The sequence below is a fragment of the Lupinus angustifolius genome, chromosome LG14 (assembly GCF_001865875.1).
Source record: "Lupinus angustifolius cultivar Tanjil chromosome LG14, LupAngTanjil_v1.0, whole genome shotgun sequence".
NCBI classification, from domain to species: Eukaryota; Viridiplantae; Streptophyta; class Magnoliopsida; order Fabales; family Fabaceae; genus Lupinus; species Lupinus angustifolius.
The window spans coordinates 2,051,205-2,072,477 of record NC_032022.1 but is presented as its reverse complement, the minus strand read 5'-3'; the positions used below and the strand labels follow the sequence as shown (position 1 = coordinate 2,072,477).

At 29.6% G+C, this 21,273-nt stretch overlaps 3 protein-coding genes across 3 annotated transcripts; all 3 read left to right on the top strand.

The window, feature by feature from the left end:
- LOC109326812 (abscisic acid receptor PYL4-like) lies at positions 1,611-6,508 on the top strand. The gene is made up of 2 exons (XM_019559658.1): positions 1,611-2,447; positions 6,499-6,508. The coding sequence occupies exon 1, from the start codon at positions 1,766-1,768 to the stop codon at positions 2,420-2,422; it is 657 nt and encodes a 218-aa protein (XP_019415203.1). The 5' UTR covers positions 1,611-1,765; the 3' UTR covers positions 2,423-2,447; positions 6,499-6,508.
- Positions 11,601-12,410, top strand: LOC109326307 (uncharacterized protein At5g39865-like). Its single transcript, XM_019559006.1, has one exon. The coding sequence runs from the start codon at positions 11,601-11,603 to the stop codon at positions 12,408-12,410; it is 810 nt and encodes a 269-aa protein (XP_019414551.1).
- On the top strand, positions 16,814-21,273 carry LOC109327190 (probable inactive receptor-like protein kinase At3g56050). Its single transcript, XM_019560258.1, has 9 exons — positions 16,814-17,089; positions 17,192-17,330; positions 17,922-17,993; positions 18,095-18,238; positions 18,323-18,463; positions 18,592-19,394; positions 19,644-19,834; positions 19,929-20,061; positions 20,473-21,273. The coding sequence occupies exons 1-9, from the start codon at positions 16,858-16,860 to the stop codon at positions 21,063-21,065; spliced, it is 2,448 nt and encodes an 815-aa protein (XP_019415803.1). The 5' UTR covers positions 16,814-16,857; the 3' UTR covers positions 21,066-21,273.

Genomic DNA, 21,273 nt, shown 5'->3' with positions numbered 1-21,273 from the left:
AGATTCTTAAGGTAGAGTCGTACGATGTCATAATTATAAAGATAGATAAAGGAAACAAAATAAAATGAAAGAAAAGAAAAGAAAAGAAAGAGAAAGAAAAGGGAAAAATAAATAAAGCAGATGCAATATACAACAATGTCGCGTAGTTGGGAACAAACCTATGTAAGCATAGTTGGAAGAAATATCTAAAAGTAAAATGATAAAGAAACTATGATTCATAATGGGATTATTATTTAGATGATGGTGGTAAGTGGTAACTATTCTAGTTAGTGGGGTTGCACTTGCAACATTAACATAAAAGCCGTTTCATGTTAAGTTTTCTTAAATTCAACGAGTCATAAGGGCGAGTGAAATAAATTATGAGACAGAGAAAAATAAATTTTAAATAACTTTTAAGCTTAATCTATTTGGTCCGTTGGATTTAAAAAAATTGATGGATGTGATTAAGTGTAAGTAGTGTAACTTAACTTGGATGTAAACAGATCTCTCCTCATATATATATATATATATATATATATATATATGATGTTTGACCCAACCATGACGACCAGGAAACCTCTAACTATCAGAGAGTTCTATTGTTATCGTGACATAAGAAAAGTGAAAAGTCACAAATAACATATCACACCTTGAACTAAAACTTTATAGCATTAGTTTAATAAGTCTTTTTTATTTATAATTTCTTTCATTCATTATTTTATATTCAATGTGTGACTTTATACTTCAATACACCCAAATATATAAAGTATGATGATAACTATGAATACACTTGGCCACTATATATTGGTACAGAACTAAGAGAAGTATATATAATAACAACAATCTATCACACTTTGAAGTAATATTAGTATTGTTTTACCATTTATGGTGGCAACAATTCACATTAAGGAAAGTGGTAGAGGAGTTAGTATAGATATAAATTGGTATATGAATTGAGAATAGAAGTATAAGATATAATAAAATTGTGGGTCCATAGGGTAGTAAAGTTGGTATATTAAGAAATAAAATTTGATGGCAAGTGAACAATAAAATAAGGATTGATGGAGAGGGAAAGTTGCTAGTTTGAAATAAAGGAAAATGGATAATTGATAAAAGCAAGTCCAAGTACATTTTGCAAGTTGATGATCCACTTGCATGGCCTGCGTAAGCTCCTTTGCCAGAAATCAATCAATCAATAACAACCACCTTTGCACCTCACATTTGGATTCCGATTTTCTTTCCTGTATTAGATAATCCAGTATTAGTTAGTCCAAGTATTGAACAGACAAAACTTGACATGTGTCAAGAATTGGCCAATAAGGTAATGTCATATTAGATCTAAGTCGATCAAAATGTCAAATGTTTAATTCATATACACAATATAAGAGAGATAATCATATAACTAAAATAGATTAATTCCTTATTTACGAGACAACTTGATGATACCTAAAATTTCCTAAGAATTGAGTAGTGGAGAGTAGTTTTGTCCCTCACATTCTCTCTCCCTTTCTATTTACTCATTGAAGGGAAAGAAAGAACAACAACAACATGAAAGAGAAAAACCCTCAAACAACACAAAACTAATACCAAGTTGTACTACAAAAATATTAACACAAAACCCTTCATGCCTTCACTCCCACACTTCCATATATATGCTTTGCTTATATCCATCATCAACAAATCTATACAAACATAAACTTAACAAATAACTTTTCTAGAGAGAAGAAGAAAGATATATATTTTTTTTGTTTTTATTTATTTTTATAAAAATAGTAGAAAAGAAAACATGCATTCTTCTCTTCAATATGAGAGGTTCAACCCTAACACCGATGCTACCGCCTCCGCCGCCATTGCTACCGGCATCAACTGCCGGAGACAGCCACAAACGCCGCCACCTGAAGCAGCGGCACGGCGTCTCACGGTCCCTCTCTCTCTAAAAAGCCTCGCTGACACGGTGGCTTGCTCACATGCACACGTAGTGGGACCCAACCAGTGCTGCTCCGTCGTGACCCAGCATATCTCCGCCCCTATCTCCGCCGTGTGGTCGGTGGTCCGGCGCTTCGACAATCCACAGGGGTACAAGAACTTCGTGAAGACATGCCACGTGGTCGCCGGCGGTGACGGCGTTCGCGTCGGCACCGTGAGGGAGGTCACGGTGGTTTCCGGTCTCCCCGCCGCGTCGAGCACGGAGAGGTTAGAGATTCTCGACGATGAACGCCACGTCATCAGCTTCAGTGTGGTTGGTGGGGACCACAGGCTTAGAAATTACAGGTCGGTGACGACACTCCATGCTGACAGTGAAGGAAATGGGACACTTGTCGTAGAATCATACGTCGTTGATGTACCGCAAGGTAATACTAAGGAAGAGACATGCGCGTTTGTCGATACTATCGTACGTTGTAATTTGCAGTCCCTGGCTCAGATCCCACACAAAAATCACTAATACTTAATTCTTCGGCCCGATTATGGTTGTGGAATACAATTTAAAACACCGAGTCTTAATCCTTCTAATATTCATGCATATTTAACATGCGATATGTTGAATGAGTAGATCAGAAGGGGTTAATGTATGTTCATATATAAAAGATTAATGTAGGTTTTTTTTTAATTGTATCATTTTGGTCCAGCATTGCTGGTGTTCTAATTGTACTAAACTTAATGAGATACCATCGTATCCATAATATTGATGTTGTTTTTGTAACTTCCTTTTTTTAATTTGTAGCTGGGTAAATATTTATGAATTAATAGTTTTTTGGTAACTCTTTTATGTTCCTGTTTTTGTGTAATTTGAATAGGTAATATTACACTTCAACGGTTATGCAGAGTGAATTAATTTTGGGCCAAAGAGAAAATATAAATCCCTAAATTTTAATACATATATTCAATCACACACTAATTTTTGGTCTATAGTCTCGTTCAAAAGATGAAGATGAAAATGAATTTGAGCAATAAGTTCACCAGATAAATTATATATATTGTAAATAATAATTCTTTTGAGTTTTATTGAGCATTAGGGAAAGAAAATTACTATACTATGAGTCTTTGAATACTTAATCATTTCAATGAGAGATTAGTGTTTATCAAGATTAATATATGTGGTGTTGTCTTTTGTACAATAAGTTTCTTCACGTGTTTTGAAAATCTGATTTATATATAATTAATTAAATGTGCACTAAAATTCTCACTTTATTAATGTAGTTCAATATTTTTTGTTCTTTTGTGGAGTTAATATTTTCTTTCTAATGATCAACAAATGTTAGAATAGTTAACTTCTCTAAATTATTACATTTGTACTAGTAGTAGAACAATGAACCGAGCCAACTCGATATTCGTTCGAAACTCGACTAGCTATTTAGCTTAATAAACTTGTTCATGAACCAAATAAACCGAACTTGATTTGAAAATTGAGTTTGTTAATAAACAAAAAAAATTGAGTTGAATACAAGTTAACCCATTATGTTCAAAAGCTCACTAAGTAACTAATTTTTCTTTAGGTTCATGAGCTGGATACTAATTTTTTATGTTTATTATTATTATTCATTTATTCATAACTCTTATTTTTTATGTTTATTGTTATTATATATATAAACTAGGTTATACTTATGTATAATATTATGCAGTATTTTTTTAAAAAGAATTAATTATTTGAGTTGTCTAAATGAATCAATTTGAGTTGAACTGAACAGTTTGTAAACTTTAGCCAAGTTAAACTTGAACTAAAGATATCTCATTGAACTCGAGACGAGTTTCGAACTCAACAAGTCTTTATCGAGCTGAGCTATGTTCAACTCATTTCCAACTCTATATAGTATATTAGTAATAAATATTTCTTTTGCCAACAAAAAGAACAGTTAGTAAATAATTAGATTCTTTTAATTGTATGGGTCAACCACTCACAGGAAGGAAATTAACTCATTACCTATAAGAAGACTATTGGTAGTAACAAAAAAAATTCTTTTAATATAAGATAAAGAAATCTATCATTGTTAGATGTGAAATATATGTTTTGCATGTATACTTTCTTTTGAACTTATCATTTAATAAAATATTAGTTATTACGCATATAAGTTTTAAGATTTTGAAAATAAAATATTTAACATTGTATATAATGGTTATTAACTTATTATAAAAAAATATATCTATGCAAGCAATGGTAAAGTATATATACCTTTTCTAAGGGAAATTGTTTTCTGCATGCATGATAATAGATACAGTAATTGCTGGACACCATTCCGAATATAAATGTTAAAACATAATAATATTATGTTCCATATATCAAATAAAACTAATGGTAATTAATGAATTATAGATGTTTATATATCTTTCTGGCTGGATCATGTACAAGTTGGTGTGCAAGTTGTACTTTTAAGTTGCGTAATAAGAAAGAGAACTTCAATGATTTTAGCATTCTTGGAGTGGAAATTGGTGCATGAAGATGTGCTACTAGAAATATAAATACGTTATCTCAGATTTTATCTCATACGCTTTCTAATATCAATGAGAATATATCATTTTAACCATAAAAGTTAAATATTTATTATTATTATTATTATAATTATAACGTATGAGATATGATGTGAGATAATTCAGATTTGTGTTCTTGCTGCTGGCATTGACAAGTTGCTGTAATGCAGTTAGGTACTCATGTGTGTATTTAAGGACAGAGAACCAAAACCATGATAATGGAAAGAATATTAAGAACAAATTTGATTTTTCCCATAGATAGCCATGCACGTGTGATATTGACTATTTTATTTTCTACCATCAATATATTTTTTTACTTTTTTTTGAGTAAGGAATTAATCTCTTTTAGAATGCGTGAATGCTCCTTCCAACTAGTGTCACTCCAAGAGTCGAATCCTTAATATTTTGGTCATACTAAGATCTAATGATGTCTTACACCACCGGGCCAACACCTTGTTGATATAATATCAATATCTTAAATAATAACCAAGAAAATGTTGATTAAGTGGTGTAAGTCTACTATATCTCATAATAATCAAAAGGTCAAAAGTTATCTACTGTATAATATTTAATATTAAATCTTAAATAATGATCATTTCATTCATATAAATGGATTAGGATGTCATTTTAAATGTAATTTTCTTTGATAGAAACGAATAGTTCTCTAAATTGCAACTTGCATTGGGGACTCTCAACTTGTTGTGTAAATAATGTCAAGTTGTTTATTCTTTTACCCCATTCCTAATATTCTTCTCTCTTTTCATGATTATTGTAGTAGGTTGGAGGCATGAATGAAATTGCAAGTGGACATGCAAGTAGGCAACAAGGGCCTTCATTAATGTTTGTTGAACCTTACCTTCATTGTTTATACCATGTTGTACATGTTTACAAGAATGGTGTTGGTCGACAATGAGCTAGTCATTACTACATCATGTATGATCTTAATTTATTGGGAGATATAATGAAAAAACTATTATCATATAATCAAATTATTCATGTCAAATCTTCAAGAATGAATAGGTAGTGAAAATTAACATGCTTGAAGAATATGTGACTTATTGAAGAGAATGAATTTCTTAATGGAGTGATGATCTTCTAATTGTAGACTATCATTAGCCTAAATTTCACATTTAATCGGATAAAAAGAATAACGTTGTTTGTGTTGTGTTAAAACATAATCCATCAATAAGAAATTCATGTTCTTTTATTAAGATCGCTATCCCTTTGAAATCGCTAAAATTCATGACTATTCATAATTTTTTATTTCTAATTTTACCCATCATGAAGTAGAAATAAGATATTTAGTATCTACACCGTAGTTTTTATAGTGATATATTCATAACTATAAATTTTACTTGATTTAGATTATTTCAATTTGTTAATTAGGATGATCACTCTAACTTTCATTTGATGATAACAAAGACTCCTCCTCCTTTCATCATCTCACTTTGCTCACATTTTTCTTGAGAAGAAGGTGTGGGTTGAGTTAGAGATTGATAGAAGGTGTAAATGAACATAAATGGCATTGCTAGCCACATACTTAGAATTTAGAAATTGAAATAATTGCTAGCTACTTAGGCTAATAAATGAATTTTTTTTTTTTTGTAGATATTTCCTCATCTTTTTGGATAAGGAATTAATTTCTTTTAGAGTTCACTAGCTACCACTCTCAGCAAGTGTTGCTCCTAGAAATTGAACTCTCGACCTTGAAGATCCCATAAAACCTTACACCACTAAACATACATCTTGTTGATTAGGCTAATCAATGAATTGAAATGACTAAAGTGTATTTCATAAACACACTCCTTGAGAGTTATATTTGGATGATCAAAATGCAATTCAAGTTTAGAATTTAATTTCAACTATATCAAAATAATATAGAAATTATACATTAACTAAATTATTAGAAATAATTTTAAAAATAGAATATAAAAATATATTCATGAATCCATATGGCCCAACGAGTTGGGCAATAGCTAGAGAGCCTCTTATTCAAGTGAGACTCAAATTAAATATATTAAAAAGTTGATATAACTAAGAAGATAATCATGTGAGCATTTTGTTAATTAGTTTTGGAAGAAAAAGGAAATGATTTTTAATTTACGGAAAATGTCATTTACCCTCTTAATGTTTTGGCCATCTGTCATTTTTTTTAAATCGGCAAAAAAAGTTTTTTTATTATTCCATTAAATAGATTTAAAAGAAAAAAGGAAGAGATTTTTAATTTAGGGAAAATATAATTTGCAGTCTTAACAATATGGCTGTGTGTCATTTTTTTATCAATAAAAAAAATTATTTTATTATGATGCTACACCACTAAATCAATGTATTGTTGTTTCCATTTAGTGGACTTGTTATAAGCACAAGAAGCTTTAACAAAACTTGCAAATTTCAAAGTAAAAAAGAGAAATTCACAAATTTAGAACATCTAGATCCAAATTTTAAGTAAATTATTAAACGTTAAATAAGGTTTAAGTATACGGTAATTCACAAATGCACCCTATATATCTTCATTAAGTTTATTGAGGGAAACAAGTGCACTGTTCTATTACAATTTGAAATCAAATTCCAAAAGAAAGAGGGTGCTTTACACTTCATGAGAAATTAACACATTCATGAAATGTATATTAGCCAGCTAAAACATTTCTTTATTTTTAAGATGGAACAATTAACAGAAATTTATGAGTTAGATATTATTTATTTATAATAGGACTCGCATTTCAATTGCACCCAACAACTGTATTTTTATAAGCAAACTAGTAAGATACTCGTGCATTTGCACGAGACAGTAATTTTTATCGCATAGTTAATAACATACATGTTATTCATATACTTCATATAAGAGTGATGAAGAGATTTAAAAGCATGATGTTAACATATATTGTAGAGAGAAAAAATAATTATTAAAAAAAGAATTAAAGAAATGGTTTATTAATCTAGGTGCTCATACTAATTAATGTCCTAATAAATTAACAACTAAGCTATATACATGAAATAATGGTTTATTTTGTTAATACGTATAGTATATAGTAATTTCTGGAAAACCCCATTTTTTCTATTTATTGAAAAATGTAAACTATACTATATAATATTTGGATAAAATTGCATGAGAGCTAAGAGACATTTTAATTTTTGTGTGGATTATTGAGATAATTACTTAGGAAAATGTAGTGTAGAGAAACTTCTCTTAAATATAAAGAGTGGCTAATTAATGATTTTTAATTTTTATTCGGATATTTTTCTGAGAATAAATTTTTTCAATAACTTTTTAAAGTTAAAATTTTAGCTTTTTATTCATAATTTTACGTGATTATATTTTATGAAAACATTTTGATTATCATGTTAAAGTTAACTTATTTATTTGTGTTTAAAGAGTTGATAAAATTGTGATTTTTATTTAAGGTTAAGTTAATATTATTTTACACAATGGCATTTAAATATTGAAATGTGATATTTTTGGTACTACTAAATGTATTCCCTACATTTTTTTTAATAAGAAACTAATCTTTTTGGAATATATTGAAATATGATTGTTAATAAATTGTTTATCTTTACTATATGAACATTAATGTCATAATAGGATTTGCTCTCGACCAAGTTTTTCCTAATTAGATTAAAGATTGAGTTTAATATCTATGTATTTATTGTAAAAAAAATTATACTTATAGCACATTATCCATTGTTATTTTTGTTTCGAAGTTAATAATGATTAACATTATAACATATGAAGGATGATATGTCGGTAAATACATATTAAATCCTTAAAGATTTTGGAATCGACAATTAATTATATTTAAAGAATAATCTATGAGTGTGACATCTATGAACATTGTAAAGATAGTACATATTCAGTGTATCATTTATCTTTCACTCGTATAATTTTTTGAAGAATCAATAATGATTAAAAATAAATGATAAACGATACAATATTATTGTGTAGAACTCATACATTATAAGTGTATACATCTTTTTCTCATAATTTATTTGCACTTGATTACTTATTTAATATATATACACTGATAGTGTAAATGTTTTTTACACTGTCAGTTAATCATCCATAATTGACTTATTAACCATCATTGACTCTCAAACAAAAGTAATACAAATCAATGGTGGATGACGTGTTGGGTAAAAACTTTACCGTCAGTGCATATATTTTAAACTCTTTCAAATTTTTCTAAAGAGGAAAAAATGTCAAAAAAAGAAAAGAACCGTCTTGGTTATATAGTAAAGGGGTTGATATTGGTAAAAAAAAATTAAATGTATTCGTTGACAAATTGTTTATCCTCGTTACATGAACATTGATGCCATAATAGGATTTGTGGAGGCCAGATTTCTTTCCTTAATTAAATTACAAAGTTTTGGGAATAAAATTATTTGTATTGATAAAGAATAATTGACTTATACTTGATTTATTTCCTAATGAATTTTCACTTATAAAATATATTATGAGATTACATGTTGTGTTTATCAATCTTTGCAACAAAAGTAGTGAGATCCTAAAGATTTTTATAAATCATTTAATATTGATAACATATGTATTTTTGTGCAAACGTTCTACGCTATGAATTTTAATTAGTAGTAGAATATTAACTTGAAATATCAATTTCAATATTTAATGTTGATGTGATTAGTCATTTATGTTTGAAAAACTCTTCATCATCAATGTATTAAGTGTAGCTTTGTGAATATGAGGAAATTGAAAAAATTATTTGTTTGATTGAATTATTCGTTTTATCTTAACTATCATGGTTAGCTACTACATAAATATTATTTTCAGCAATGAAGACAACAAAACAAAATTACATAGTAAGGTAAAATATGATTAATTTCTTGTAGATAATATGATAATTTATATTGAAAAAGAAATAGTTGAAAAGTTAACTTCTAATTTACTCATCGATGAGATTAAGTCTTTTTGTGTACTACCAAATATATTTCTTACCTTTTGGGCAAAGAACTAATATCTTTTAGGGTACGTGTCTCTCTCAACAAGTGTTGCTACCAGAAATTAAACTTTTGATTTTTTGGTCGTTATGTGGTTCTAGCAGGGTCTTACACCACTAGACCAACATCTTGTTGGTTATGAGATTAAGTTTTTAAAATAACGAAGAACCATACTTTAAATGAACGTACATTTTTATTTAACATTTACGAATATTAATTATTATTATTTATAATTAATATGTTATTTTAAAACTTTGAAATAATTATGTATATTTTTTATATTTTATACTTTGAAATAATTATGTAACTAAAATATGTTATCACTTCTATACTTTACTTCAAGATCCGTCACTCGGAGAAAAAGAGATTCTTATGATAAGAGTTAGACTCCTCACCATTACTGAAGATGTTAGTTAATTAAAAATACATGGAAAATCAAAATATAATGATACTTTTATTCCTTACTTTATATTGTTATTATATTTTTGTCCTTAAAAATACACTAAAAAATTTAACTGGAGTCTAACTGTTAGGATGAGGGGTAGTCATAAATGCCGATACTAATTGGGTGTATGAATTATAGTTAACAATTCATGGTTATCCTTTCCTTTATTTTGATTATCTTTCTTAATATATCAAATATGACTAATTTTCATCAATATTTTCCTTGTGGCTTGTCCAACAAAGAAAAGATGGTTCATATGATGTATACTTTGGTGCGAAAGTTGATTAAAACATGCTAGATATATTATTTTTCTAATTATTATAATCTGAATTAGCGTGAATGGTGAAATTGATTGTGGAAGTAATTCAAGCAATAAAATGGAAAAGTAAGAAAATTGTTGTTTCAATTTCCATGTCATGTGTTTTTTTATGGGGCAAATAGGTTTTCTCTTCCATGCAAATTAGTTTGATTCCAAAACTCTGAGTGTTATGCTAATAAAGTCTAGTTTTTTCCTTTCATTTTATTGTTAATAAAAATACTTTTTTTACCCATGTTTTTTTTATTTATTTATGTGAAAATAAAAGGAAATTAAGTAGAGAATACATATTTTAAATTTTTATAAGGAAAGGAAGTAAAATAAACAATTTTAAAAAGTCAATAAAAATTTACATAAATAACTTAAGGTACAACTATTTGTAGAACGAAAGTAACTAAACAACTTCCAAATCAATGATGTATATGTAGTTAGGATCATTCGTCTTAGACTGTATAATAATTTTTTCTTACAATGAATAATTATTGTATTGTCCGAGACCTATGATTTTAATCACCTTTTTATCATTAATAATACATTAATAATTTAAAACTAAATAGATTTATTCCAAATTAGTAGTAGATATATGCCATAAAAATTAACCATGAACCATATATTATATGTTTCATGACCAATCATCTAAACCAAGTATGAATTAATTATGATGCATTAATATTTCAAAATAAATATGTTTATTCTAAATTAATGGTTAAATATAATTTGGATCTTGGTCATGGACCATACTTGTAGAAATTATTACGTGATCTAGTATTAATGATATAACTAAATCTATGATATATTAATGATTTAAAATTATATGAACTTATTGAAATTTAGTGAGGAAAATGTGATTGAGATCATTGATAGTGAACCATGAAATAATGAATTCATGAACACCAATTTTCCAACTATATCATTACCATTATTGAAAATATATTAATATTTTAAAATTAAATGAGTTTATTTCAAGGTAATATATGTATAGATTTATGAATAAAATAATAATAAAAAAGAAACAGTAAGTCTCATGAGAAAATTAACAAAATCAACAGAATCTGCTTATAAAATAATAATAATTCTTGCCTTAGTTCCACGTTTAGCTTTTATAACAAGTCTTTTCTTATGGGCTACAAAATAAAATATGGAAAAAAAAATTGTAGTAACGCTGGTTTAGAATTATTTATAGAAAAAGTGGTCTGTAAATAATATTTGAGGAAAACATTGAAACAACAAATATATTTTTCATTCACAATGGAAAATAAAGATACAAACATTCAATATTAAATATGATTTTTGAAATCAATTCTATAAATATAAGTCTCACTCACCCACACTGTGTTACCTTTCACTTGTAGTTTTACTATTACTACACTATCACCTCTCTCAATAATTTCTCTCCATTATTTATAAGTCTCATAATTACTTTTCATAGTTTCATACCTTCAATCCACTATGTGGCCAAAATTGTGGGGCTCACAAAAGACAAGGCAAATAGAAACAACAAAGTCTTTACCATCGTCATCATTATTATCATCGTTATCATTGTCACCGTCATCATTATTATCATCCCCATCAGCTTCACTATTTCGATCTAAATCTAGCAAATTCTCTTGCTCTTCCTTCAAAGACATTGAAACCCTTCGTAACCCCGAACTCGATTCTCCCAAATATCCTTCCTTATTTCGTAAATTCCATATCTCTAAATCTCTACTTCGTTCTATTGTCATCCCTACCACCACCCGCACCATACAAACACAACCTAACTTGATCACATGCCCCCCATATTCCGACAACAACACTGTTGTTTTATACTTCACAACACTTCGTGTCGTTCGTAGGACCTATGAGGATTGTTGTGTCATACGTTCCATCCTCAAAGACTTTGGTGTTGCTATCGATGAACGCGACGTATCCATCGATAGCAGATTTCGCGACGAATTAAGAGAGATCATGGGTCGTTGGAATGTGACACTACCATGTGTGTTCATTGGTGGAAAATACATCGGTAATGCTGAAGATGTTAAGAGGTTATATAACAAAGATGAATTGAATGGATTGATTGAAAGGTTACCAAGGTCAAAGATAAAAAAGTGTGATTTTTGTGGAGGGTTAAGATTTGTTGTATGTGATGTTTGTGATGGAAGCCATAAATTGTTCACAAAGAAGAATGGTTTCATAATGAGAACTTGTGAGACTTGCAATACCAATGGTTTGATCAGGTGTCCTGCATGTTTTTTTGAGCTCCCCCGACATACCAAATAGTTATATCTATGCATTTTCAGTATAAATTTTTTATACAGTCAACATATCATTATTCGTGAAACATGAATGTTATGTGATATGTGGATGATTTAGTGTGAATATATTAAACCGAAGTCATACGGAGATAAATTTGATATCTATAACAATAATGTATTTTCTTATATCATGTCTCTTTAAATTTATTTAGCGTTTGATATGTGTTTTATTTCTTTTCCTTCAAGAAAATTTTATTTTAAAATATACTATAAAAAGAAAAATAAAACATATGTCAAACACTAAATATATCTAATGAGATAAATTATCTCATGATATAAAAAGACATTTTATTCTCATAGATGAAAGTTGTTATTTTGTTAATAAAACACAATAAAAAAATAATTTTAATGTAACTAAATACGTACACAAACCACTATGTTAATGGCATTCTAACCACCAATTATGTAGATAAACATATATGTAGTGATTCTTGTTTAATAAAAAATTATGAGTTTGATTCAATAATATAACTGATTTAGATGTGTTGTTATCAAAATCATAACATATAAGTTCAATCATAAAATTGATATGGTACATCAATTATACACGTAATGCAATTATAATGATAAATACTTGCCAACTTTCATTTATATCATACTAATGACCATACAATTTATTTTTTATGTCAAATTAAAAAAAAATATACGAAAATGATTTATTTTTTTATCAAAATGTTAGTGTGACTAATTGAATCATGAGTGCATTTGTTTATTCTTCTAAAATATGATATACTATTTAGACACACAATTCACTTTGCCAAATGATATAAATAAAATATTTATTACATTTTTTATTGGTTTTTTAATATTAATATTAGCATAATTTATATGTATACTTAATTTCACTAATAAAAACTTTTGAGACTGGGTATTCCAATATTGTGAAACCCAAACATGAAGTAAATTGGAAGTTATGTCGTATTAGGTTTAATCAATTTAAATAGTTAAACTGTTTTGTTGAATCATATGATTTCATATATAATTAATATTTTTTATCTACAAATATATAATTATCTATAAATGTAAAATTTTATATAATTAATAATTATGTATAATTATATTGAAGTAACATTTCTTTATCTTTTTTTGGATCGGAGTAAAACAAATTATTGTAGTAATGTTTTGTTTTTTAAATTTTAAGTGAATCCCAGTTTATTTTCCAGGTTATTATGGTTTAAACAGTTATAACAAAGTGAGACTAGAATTTAGTTTCATAATAAAAAAACCTTCTACAAAAACCTAATTTCTATAAGGCACATTTATTCCATCCCATTCATAAGGCACTTCTAAAAAACCAATTTCGTTATTTCTTCTTTAAACTTTTGAGATAATATTTGATATGTACACATTTATCTTCATTGTCATCTACTCTTTTTTCCCCTTCTGTAGACACATTTTCCTAAAATACATAGAAAATATTAGATATTGTAATCATGTTCAAGTTTCTGTTTTAAGAATATATTTTCCTTAAAAGAAATTCCATCAGTGAAATAATTTACATTTTTAAATATATATATTTATTGGGAGTTAATGTTAGAGATGCAATAATAATAAAAAATAATATAAGAAGATTTTGTTACAGCCATGCACCAGGTAAGTTTCCTACAAACACAGCCAATTAATGTGTGACATTATTTTCATTGAATGATATGCCAATTTTCACATTTATTGAGGTAATTCACTATATAAATCTTTATAATAATAATAAATAAATATTATACTCATTATTACTTAGGCTTAGTTGGAGGCAGCTTGGAGCATATATGAGTTTCAAAATCTTATGACTAAGCAAATTCTAAGTTCAATAACCTATATATTGGTCCATTATATTCATGAAAGGAATAAGGAGATAAATTATCTCTTTCTGCCAGTGAAATTATGACATGTGTCATGTTTCATCATTTTCTAAAAAAAATATTTTTAAAAATAAACAAAATAACACATATGTCATATTTTTACTTGCTAGAGGAGATAAGTTATCTCCTGATATGAAGAGATATATTATTCTCACTCATCAAACGTGTCTAAGAGTGACACATGTTTTTTTATCAAGTAAAATGACACTTTGATCCATGGCTAACCTAAATTAGATATGCACTCTTTTAATCATATTAATCAATTGTGTTATCATGTTGGCACCCCATGAAGAGATAGTCCCTCCAACATTCAAAGAAGTGAAGATAAATTCTTTGGGTACTATTAACCGTATCTCTACTCTATGTGTAAGGAATTAATTTTTTTCAGAATGTCTCAATAAATGTCGCTGCCAAGAATTAAATATGTGATATTTTGGTCTTTTTAGATATTTAACGGAGCTTTATACTACTAGACTAATAACTTATTGGTAAAATTGAAAATAATTATGGAGGGCACTGTCACTTTTTGGCTATATATTTTTGGTGAATCTCATTTGGACTTTTGGTATTAGTAAGTTAATTCAATAAATTGAGTTTTCATTAATAATAAAGGAATACATTTTTTTTCTTTAAAATATAAACCCACTATTCCTTTTTACAACCATGAACTAATTTCATAACACAATGATAAAATTGAAGTCTAACATAACTCTTCTTCTATTATTGAGCCTTATGTGAAAAAGTGGAAGAGCAACAAAATACCCTTCAATTAAAGCTAATCAAACCAATGTTATTCTTCTTCCATGTTTTTTCCCTAAAAGATATCATTTGTCTCTAAAACATGTCTACAAGTCTCTTCTCTAATAAAATTTTGAGATAATAAAAAATTAATATATCATTCTATAATTGTTTTTACTACTTAATTTTTTGATAAATATTAAAATTTTATTATATATGACGTGATATAGTTGGAGACAACTAATCTGCATTTTTTTCAAGGCTAAGCAAAAGTATGAACACATTTGTCACAAAATCTAACTTGTCCATGGCCATGGACAAAATATGAATTGGCACAAATGAATCCAACTTTCTCTTCCTAATGATTGGAACACATTATACTTTGAATTAACTTAGATGAATAAACAATAGCTCAAAGTTTGTCAATTGCATTAAGATTCTCTATAAATTATGCAATACAAATGCTCCTCATTCCGATTAATTCAAGTGTGGTTAAAAAAAATAAAGATTAATAATTTATTTTGCTTTCTAAAAAATTTCATTTGCATCAATTTGATACATAGAATTTAAAAACTCAAAATAATCACCAAAAATATCAAATAAGACCATATTAGTATATTATATATTTTGATTAACATTCATAATATTTAAGTAGTGGTTTGAATTTTACCGTTTTAATTATGAAATGGATTAAATATGTATACACTGATAGTATAAATATTTTTACACTATCAATAAATCATTTATCATTCATATATTAACTACTAATAACTCTCAAATAAAAAATAATATAAATTAATGATAGATGATACGTTGAGAGTATAAAAAACTTTACTGTAACACTATATAGATTTTAAACCCTTATAAAATTGGTAGAGCACAAATCTCAATAGTAAATATTAAGTCATAAATAAATGAAGCAAAAAATCACAAAGAATGGGGAGGATGAATTTTAATTTGAAAAGGGGTGACATTTTATCAGTGTTATAAAAACTGGTTCGTGTTGGCCGATTCAACCGGTAAATCGATGAACCGGTCTCAATACCGATATGGTATAGTAATTATACCGGTCATGCAATCATGCTGGTTAAAACCAGCCAAAATCAATCATACAGACCGATTTTCAATTGAACCGTACCGATCATACGGCCATACCGACCAGTTTTTATTTAAAATTAAATTTTTAATGAAATTGAAAAAATATTCATTTTTTTATTGTTTTCAACATTAATAATAATATATTATATTTTTATATCTAATTTTACCGGTATGTTGTTTAATTAGTGAACCATCGGTTAAACCGCTATAAATTTTAAATAATATAAGACACTTGTCACTTTGACAATTGTTTGATGTACAAAGGAGAAAATTTTGTGAAAAAAAATATGTATATATATAATAACCAATAAATATTGATAACACATCACAAATTTGATTATAATTAAAATTCAATTCTAAATAATAACACTAAAATAAAAGAAATAAATTTTTTTATAATGTTATCATCTATTATTCTTTTAATCATCATTGCTGATTTTTAAATAAAAATCAAATGAATAATAAATAATATAATGTATATAATAATAGACACTCAAATAAAAATTTATTTGTTTCCCATAAATATTTTTTTTTTCTGAACCTTGAATCCTAGTTTCCAAAAAAAAATTCACTTGTTTTCACTTGTTCACTCACTTCTGTGTCATTTAGATTTAGTTATTATCTTATTTTCCATATTCATTTTTCAGTTTACATGCTACAATGATGAATTCTTCCATATTCATCTTATAGAAATGCATCTATGATGAAATTCAACATTATATGATACTGTTTCATTGTGATTCAATCCAACTCTCTTCAAAGTTCGTTTCTTTCAACAAAAACTCAATCTGGGTCGTGCTTCTTTTTCCCTTCACGTTGATATACAACAACAAAATGAGGAAAAGGAACTGGAAATTCAACTGTTTCATGGATCAAAATGGAGTTTTGTATCTTCTAGCTTTGTGTGTGTTGTTTCAGAACTTTGGTTTGTGTTGTTCTTTGAATGAAGAAGGTGTGAAGTTTTAAGTTGGTGAAATATTGTATTGTAATGTGAAAATAAGAAGAAGAAGAAGAAGAAAAAAATAACTGAGAAATGGGTTATGTTTATGTGCAGGTAAAGCACTTTTGAAGTTGAAGCAGAGAATAGTGAGTGACCCTTTTGGTGCTTTGTCAAATTGGGTTGATGATGAAGTAGCAATTGACCCTTGTAATTGGTTTGGAGTTGAGTGTTCAAATGGAAGAGTAGTTGTATTGTAAGTGCTAAATTTCTGATTTTTGTTATCAGAAACTGAATATATGTAATTGTGTTTTTGTTTTCCGTTTTGGTTGTCGTAAAGTAGTAGAAACCTTCGTAATTTCAGTAGATCGAATGGAGGTATCAAAATCACTAGACGTAGAGGGAGACGAAGATAAACTATAGGTGGGACTATCAGGAAGGATTTAGATGTAAATGGTTTGATTATATATGTTGCTCGATCTATATAGCCGACCAGCCCGACCTCATCTTGTGCGGAAAGGGTTATTTGTTGTTGTTGGTCATCATATGAGAGTTCTAAGTTTCAATTTCTGTACTTTGTTGTTGTCTTCATTTTGACAACATGTTTGCTCAATGATATGTAGTGATCCTGCTACATAAATCTGCCATGTTTATTTTATTATATTATCTCCAGAATTGAAATACATATTGGTCTTAATTCAACTGACCAATTCCGTAAGTATTTGCTATCTTCGTTACGGATTCTGTACTAAAGTGTGTTCATATTGTTGGTTAGAAAATAGCAGCATGCAGCATATTGTTTCATTTTGTGGAATTTTTAATCATGAGAAATTATTTTGTTGTCCAGGATTTTGAAAAACCTTTGTCTTGGAGGAAGTCTGGCGCCGGAGATCGCGAATCTTGTTAATATAAAGTCCATGTAAACAATTGCTTGTCACTTAGTCGCATTGTTTATTTCAGTTCCATAATGTTTTGAAATGCTCTCGACCTTCCAATAATATAGTGGCGAATGCGTTGCAGCATTTTGCGGAACAATTCTTTTGTCGGAATCATCCCTGCAGGAATTGCACACTTGAAAGAATTGGAGGTTTTAGATTTGGGCTACAACAACTTCAGTGGACCTTTACCTAATGATCTTGGGAGTAATATTTCACTCACAACCCTGTAGGATAAGACTCTTCAGCCATTTCAACTCTCATTTTCTTAAGCTTCTTTTGCTACTATTTACTCACTTTCATCTTTTTGCAGCTTACTAGACAACAATGATCACCTTGGTGGTTTCTCTCCGGAAATTAATAAATCGAAGGTGCTTTCTGAATGTCAAGTAGGCAAAAACAGTCTGATTAGTACAGATAAAATGCCAGCTTGTACAGGACGATCCGGCAAACGGTACGTCACTAAGCATTTGAAATGTAGTTCACTTGTCACTAGTCTATCGATATTATAAGCCATGAGATTGCATCCATTTCCCCCTATTATATCGTAATCTTAACTCTTTTATCATTTGTGTATCGAAGGCACGACCAAAATAAAAAGGCTCATTGGAGCCTACTACAAACTCGTAGTCAAGAGCATGAAGATATTCATAATCGTGCAAGTGATTTTCCTGATACCCCGGCTTTATCCCCTGCATCATCCCAAGATCACCGTTTAGCTAAACCACCACGAGTGCCAAAGTCAGCTTCCCCTAAACAAAGTGTTTCTGGTTCTCCTTCTCCCCTGCTTATGCCAAGAAGCGATTTTCCCGATACCCCGGCTTTGTCCCCTTCGCCATACCTACATTCTCGTTTAGCTAAACCGCCACTAGTGCCGAAGCGAGCTTCCCCTGAACGAAGTGTTTCTGGCTCTCCTTCCCCCCTACTTATGCCAGGAAGCGATTTTCCTAATACCCCGGCTTTGTCCCCTTCGCCATACCTACATCCTCGTTTAGCTAAACCACCACTAGTGCCGAAGCGAGCTTCCCCTGAACGAAGTTTTTATGGTTCTCCTTCTTCCCTGCTTATGCCAGGAAGCGATTTTCCTGATATCCCGCCTTTGTCTCCCCCGCCATCCCTAGATCCTCCTTTAGCTGAATCACCACTAGTGCCGAACCCAGATTCCCCTGAACAAAGTGTTCCTGTTTCTCCTCCCCTGCTTAAGCCAGGTTCTCCAACACACTCTTCATCAACGGTAAATTATGTCACTATATTAGCTGCAGCTGGAGGTGGTGTTGTATTTCTTCTTATTTCAAGCATTGGCATATATCTATGTCGCAACAAGGTTTCCGTAAAACCTTGGTCCACGGGATTGAGCGGGCAGCTTCAGAAGGCATTTGTGACAGGTAAAACTAAGCAATCCTCCTCTTATGAATTAATGATTTAAATCAATGACTGAAAATTCTAGTTAATTTACACGTGCTCGCTGCTTCAGTATTCCTGAAACATGAGAAAAAGAGAAGAGAAACTTGCATTATATTCCTTAATCTGACTTTAACGATCACTCTCCTTGGCTTTGAGCTATATTCCTTATGTTTCGCATGTAAGGTTTCTGCTTTTTTTACATGCTTGACATATTTCTACATTTTCATCAGGCGTTCCAAAGCTAAAGCGATCGGAGCTAGAAGCAGCATGTGAAGATTTTAGTAACGTGCTTGGTACTTCATCCATCGGTACAGTGTACAAAGGGACTTTATCTAGCGGCGTTGAAATAGCCGTGGCCTCTGTTTCAGTGGAATCATCTAAAAATTGGTCAAAGACTTTAGAAATCCAATTTAGGAACAAGGTAACATCACCACCTAAACAAATAATACTTGCGGATTTTTAATTTAAGCAGTTTATTTGTAAATTTGTAACTAACTTGTCAATTGTGGTTTCAGATAGAAACATTATCAAAAATAAACCACAAGAATTTTATGAATCTGCTTGGATATTGTATAGAAGACGAGCCTTTCACCAGAATGCTGGTTTTTGAATATGCCCCGAACGGGACACTCTTCGAGCACTTACACAGTGAGTATCTATCATTTTGGTGTTATTATTGCATCGAAAGTAAATTGATGATTGAGTATGCGTATTTGTTTTTGTTGGCTACTTTCAACATTGTTGGTTTTACATGCTTGCATTTTATGGTCTACGAATTTTCCATCGCTAGATGCATTCAATTTATCGAAGTTTATGCTACTATTCGAAGTTTACCTTGTAGCCATTCAGATTGGACTAGTTTTCTGTTAGTCTGAGTTATACACATTTATTGATACCTTCACTTTTGATCATTTATTACTAACAAATGTTTCTACACATTTATTGATAGCTTGCGGACTAATCGTTCGACAATTATGATTTGAACAATATTTTCGGCAACATTTTGGTGCATTTAAGTTGAAAACTTGCTGATTTATTTCGTTACGTTTGGAATTTCAGTACAAGAATCCGAACACTTGGATTGGGGAACAAGACTTAGAATTGCCATGGGCATGGCTTACTGCTTGCAATATATGCACCAGTTAAACCCTCCTTTGCCACACAGCAATCTGAATTCTTCAGCTGTTCAACTCACCGATGACTACGCCTCGAAAATCTCGGATCTAAGTTTCGTGAATAAAATAGGAAAGCCTAACAAAAAATCCAGTGCTAGAAAACATATTGAAATGACATTAGCAAGCAATGTCTACAATTTTGGTGTTATATTATTCGAGATGGTAACGGGCAGGCTCTCTTATTCAGCGGATAACAATGGCTCACTCGGCGACTGGGCTGCATACTATTTACAAGGAGATGTACCGATCAAAGAGATGGTCGATCCAACGCTAGCGAATGTCGACGAAGAAAAGCTGGAACAAGTTGGTGACTTGATAAAATTTTGTGTCCAGCATGATACACATAAGAGACCAACAATGAAAGAAGTTAGTTTAAGGTTGAGAGAGATAACAAACATAACATCTGAAGCAGCTGTTCCAAAACTCTCACCACTTTGGTGGGCAGAACTTGAAATTGCTGCTGCAGATGAAAGCTGAAACTGTGGAATCAGATTGTGAATATAATTTTTTTTGTTTTTGTTGAAACTTTTACCATTCTGAAGATAAAAGCTGAAACTTTTTTTTTATTACCATTTTTATCATTTTTCCATTATCATAAAGATTGATACATATTGTATCTTTTTGTAGGAGAGAGTTTCTAATGACTTGTACACAAGGGAGATTAAATAAATATGATTTTTTTTTT

Excerpts from the sequence above, each read along its gene's own strand:
- LOC109326812 (XM_019559658.1), top strand. The coding sequence starts at position 1,766 with ATGCATTCTTCTCTTCAATATGAGAGGTTCAACCCTAACACCGATGCT.
- LOC109326307 (XM_019559006.1), top strand. The coding sequence starts at position 11,601 with ATGTGGCCAAAATTGTGGGGCTCACAAAAGACAAGGCAAATAGAAACA.
- LOC109327190 (XM_019560258.1), top strand. The coding sequence starts at position 16,858 with ATGATACTGTTTCATTGTGATTCAATCCAACTCTCTTCAAAGTTCGTT. Across the intron at positions 18,239-18,322 it reads AATATTTCACTCACAACCCT|CTTACTAGACAACAATGATC; the intron begins GTAGGATAAGAC and ends ATCTTTTTGCAG. Across the intron at positions 19,835-19,928 it reads AAATCCAATTTAGGAACAAG|ATAGAAACATTATCAAAAAT; the intron begins GTAACATCACCA and ends TTGTGGTTTCAG.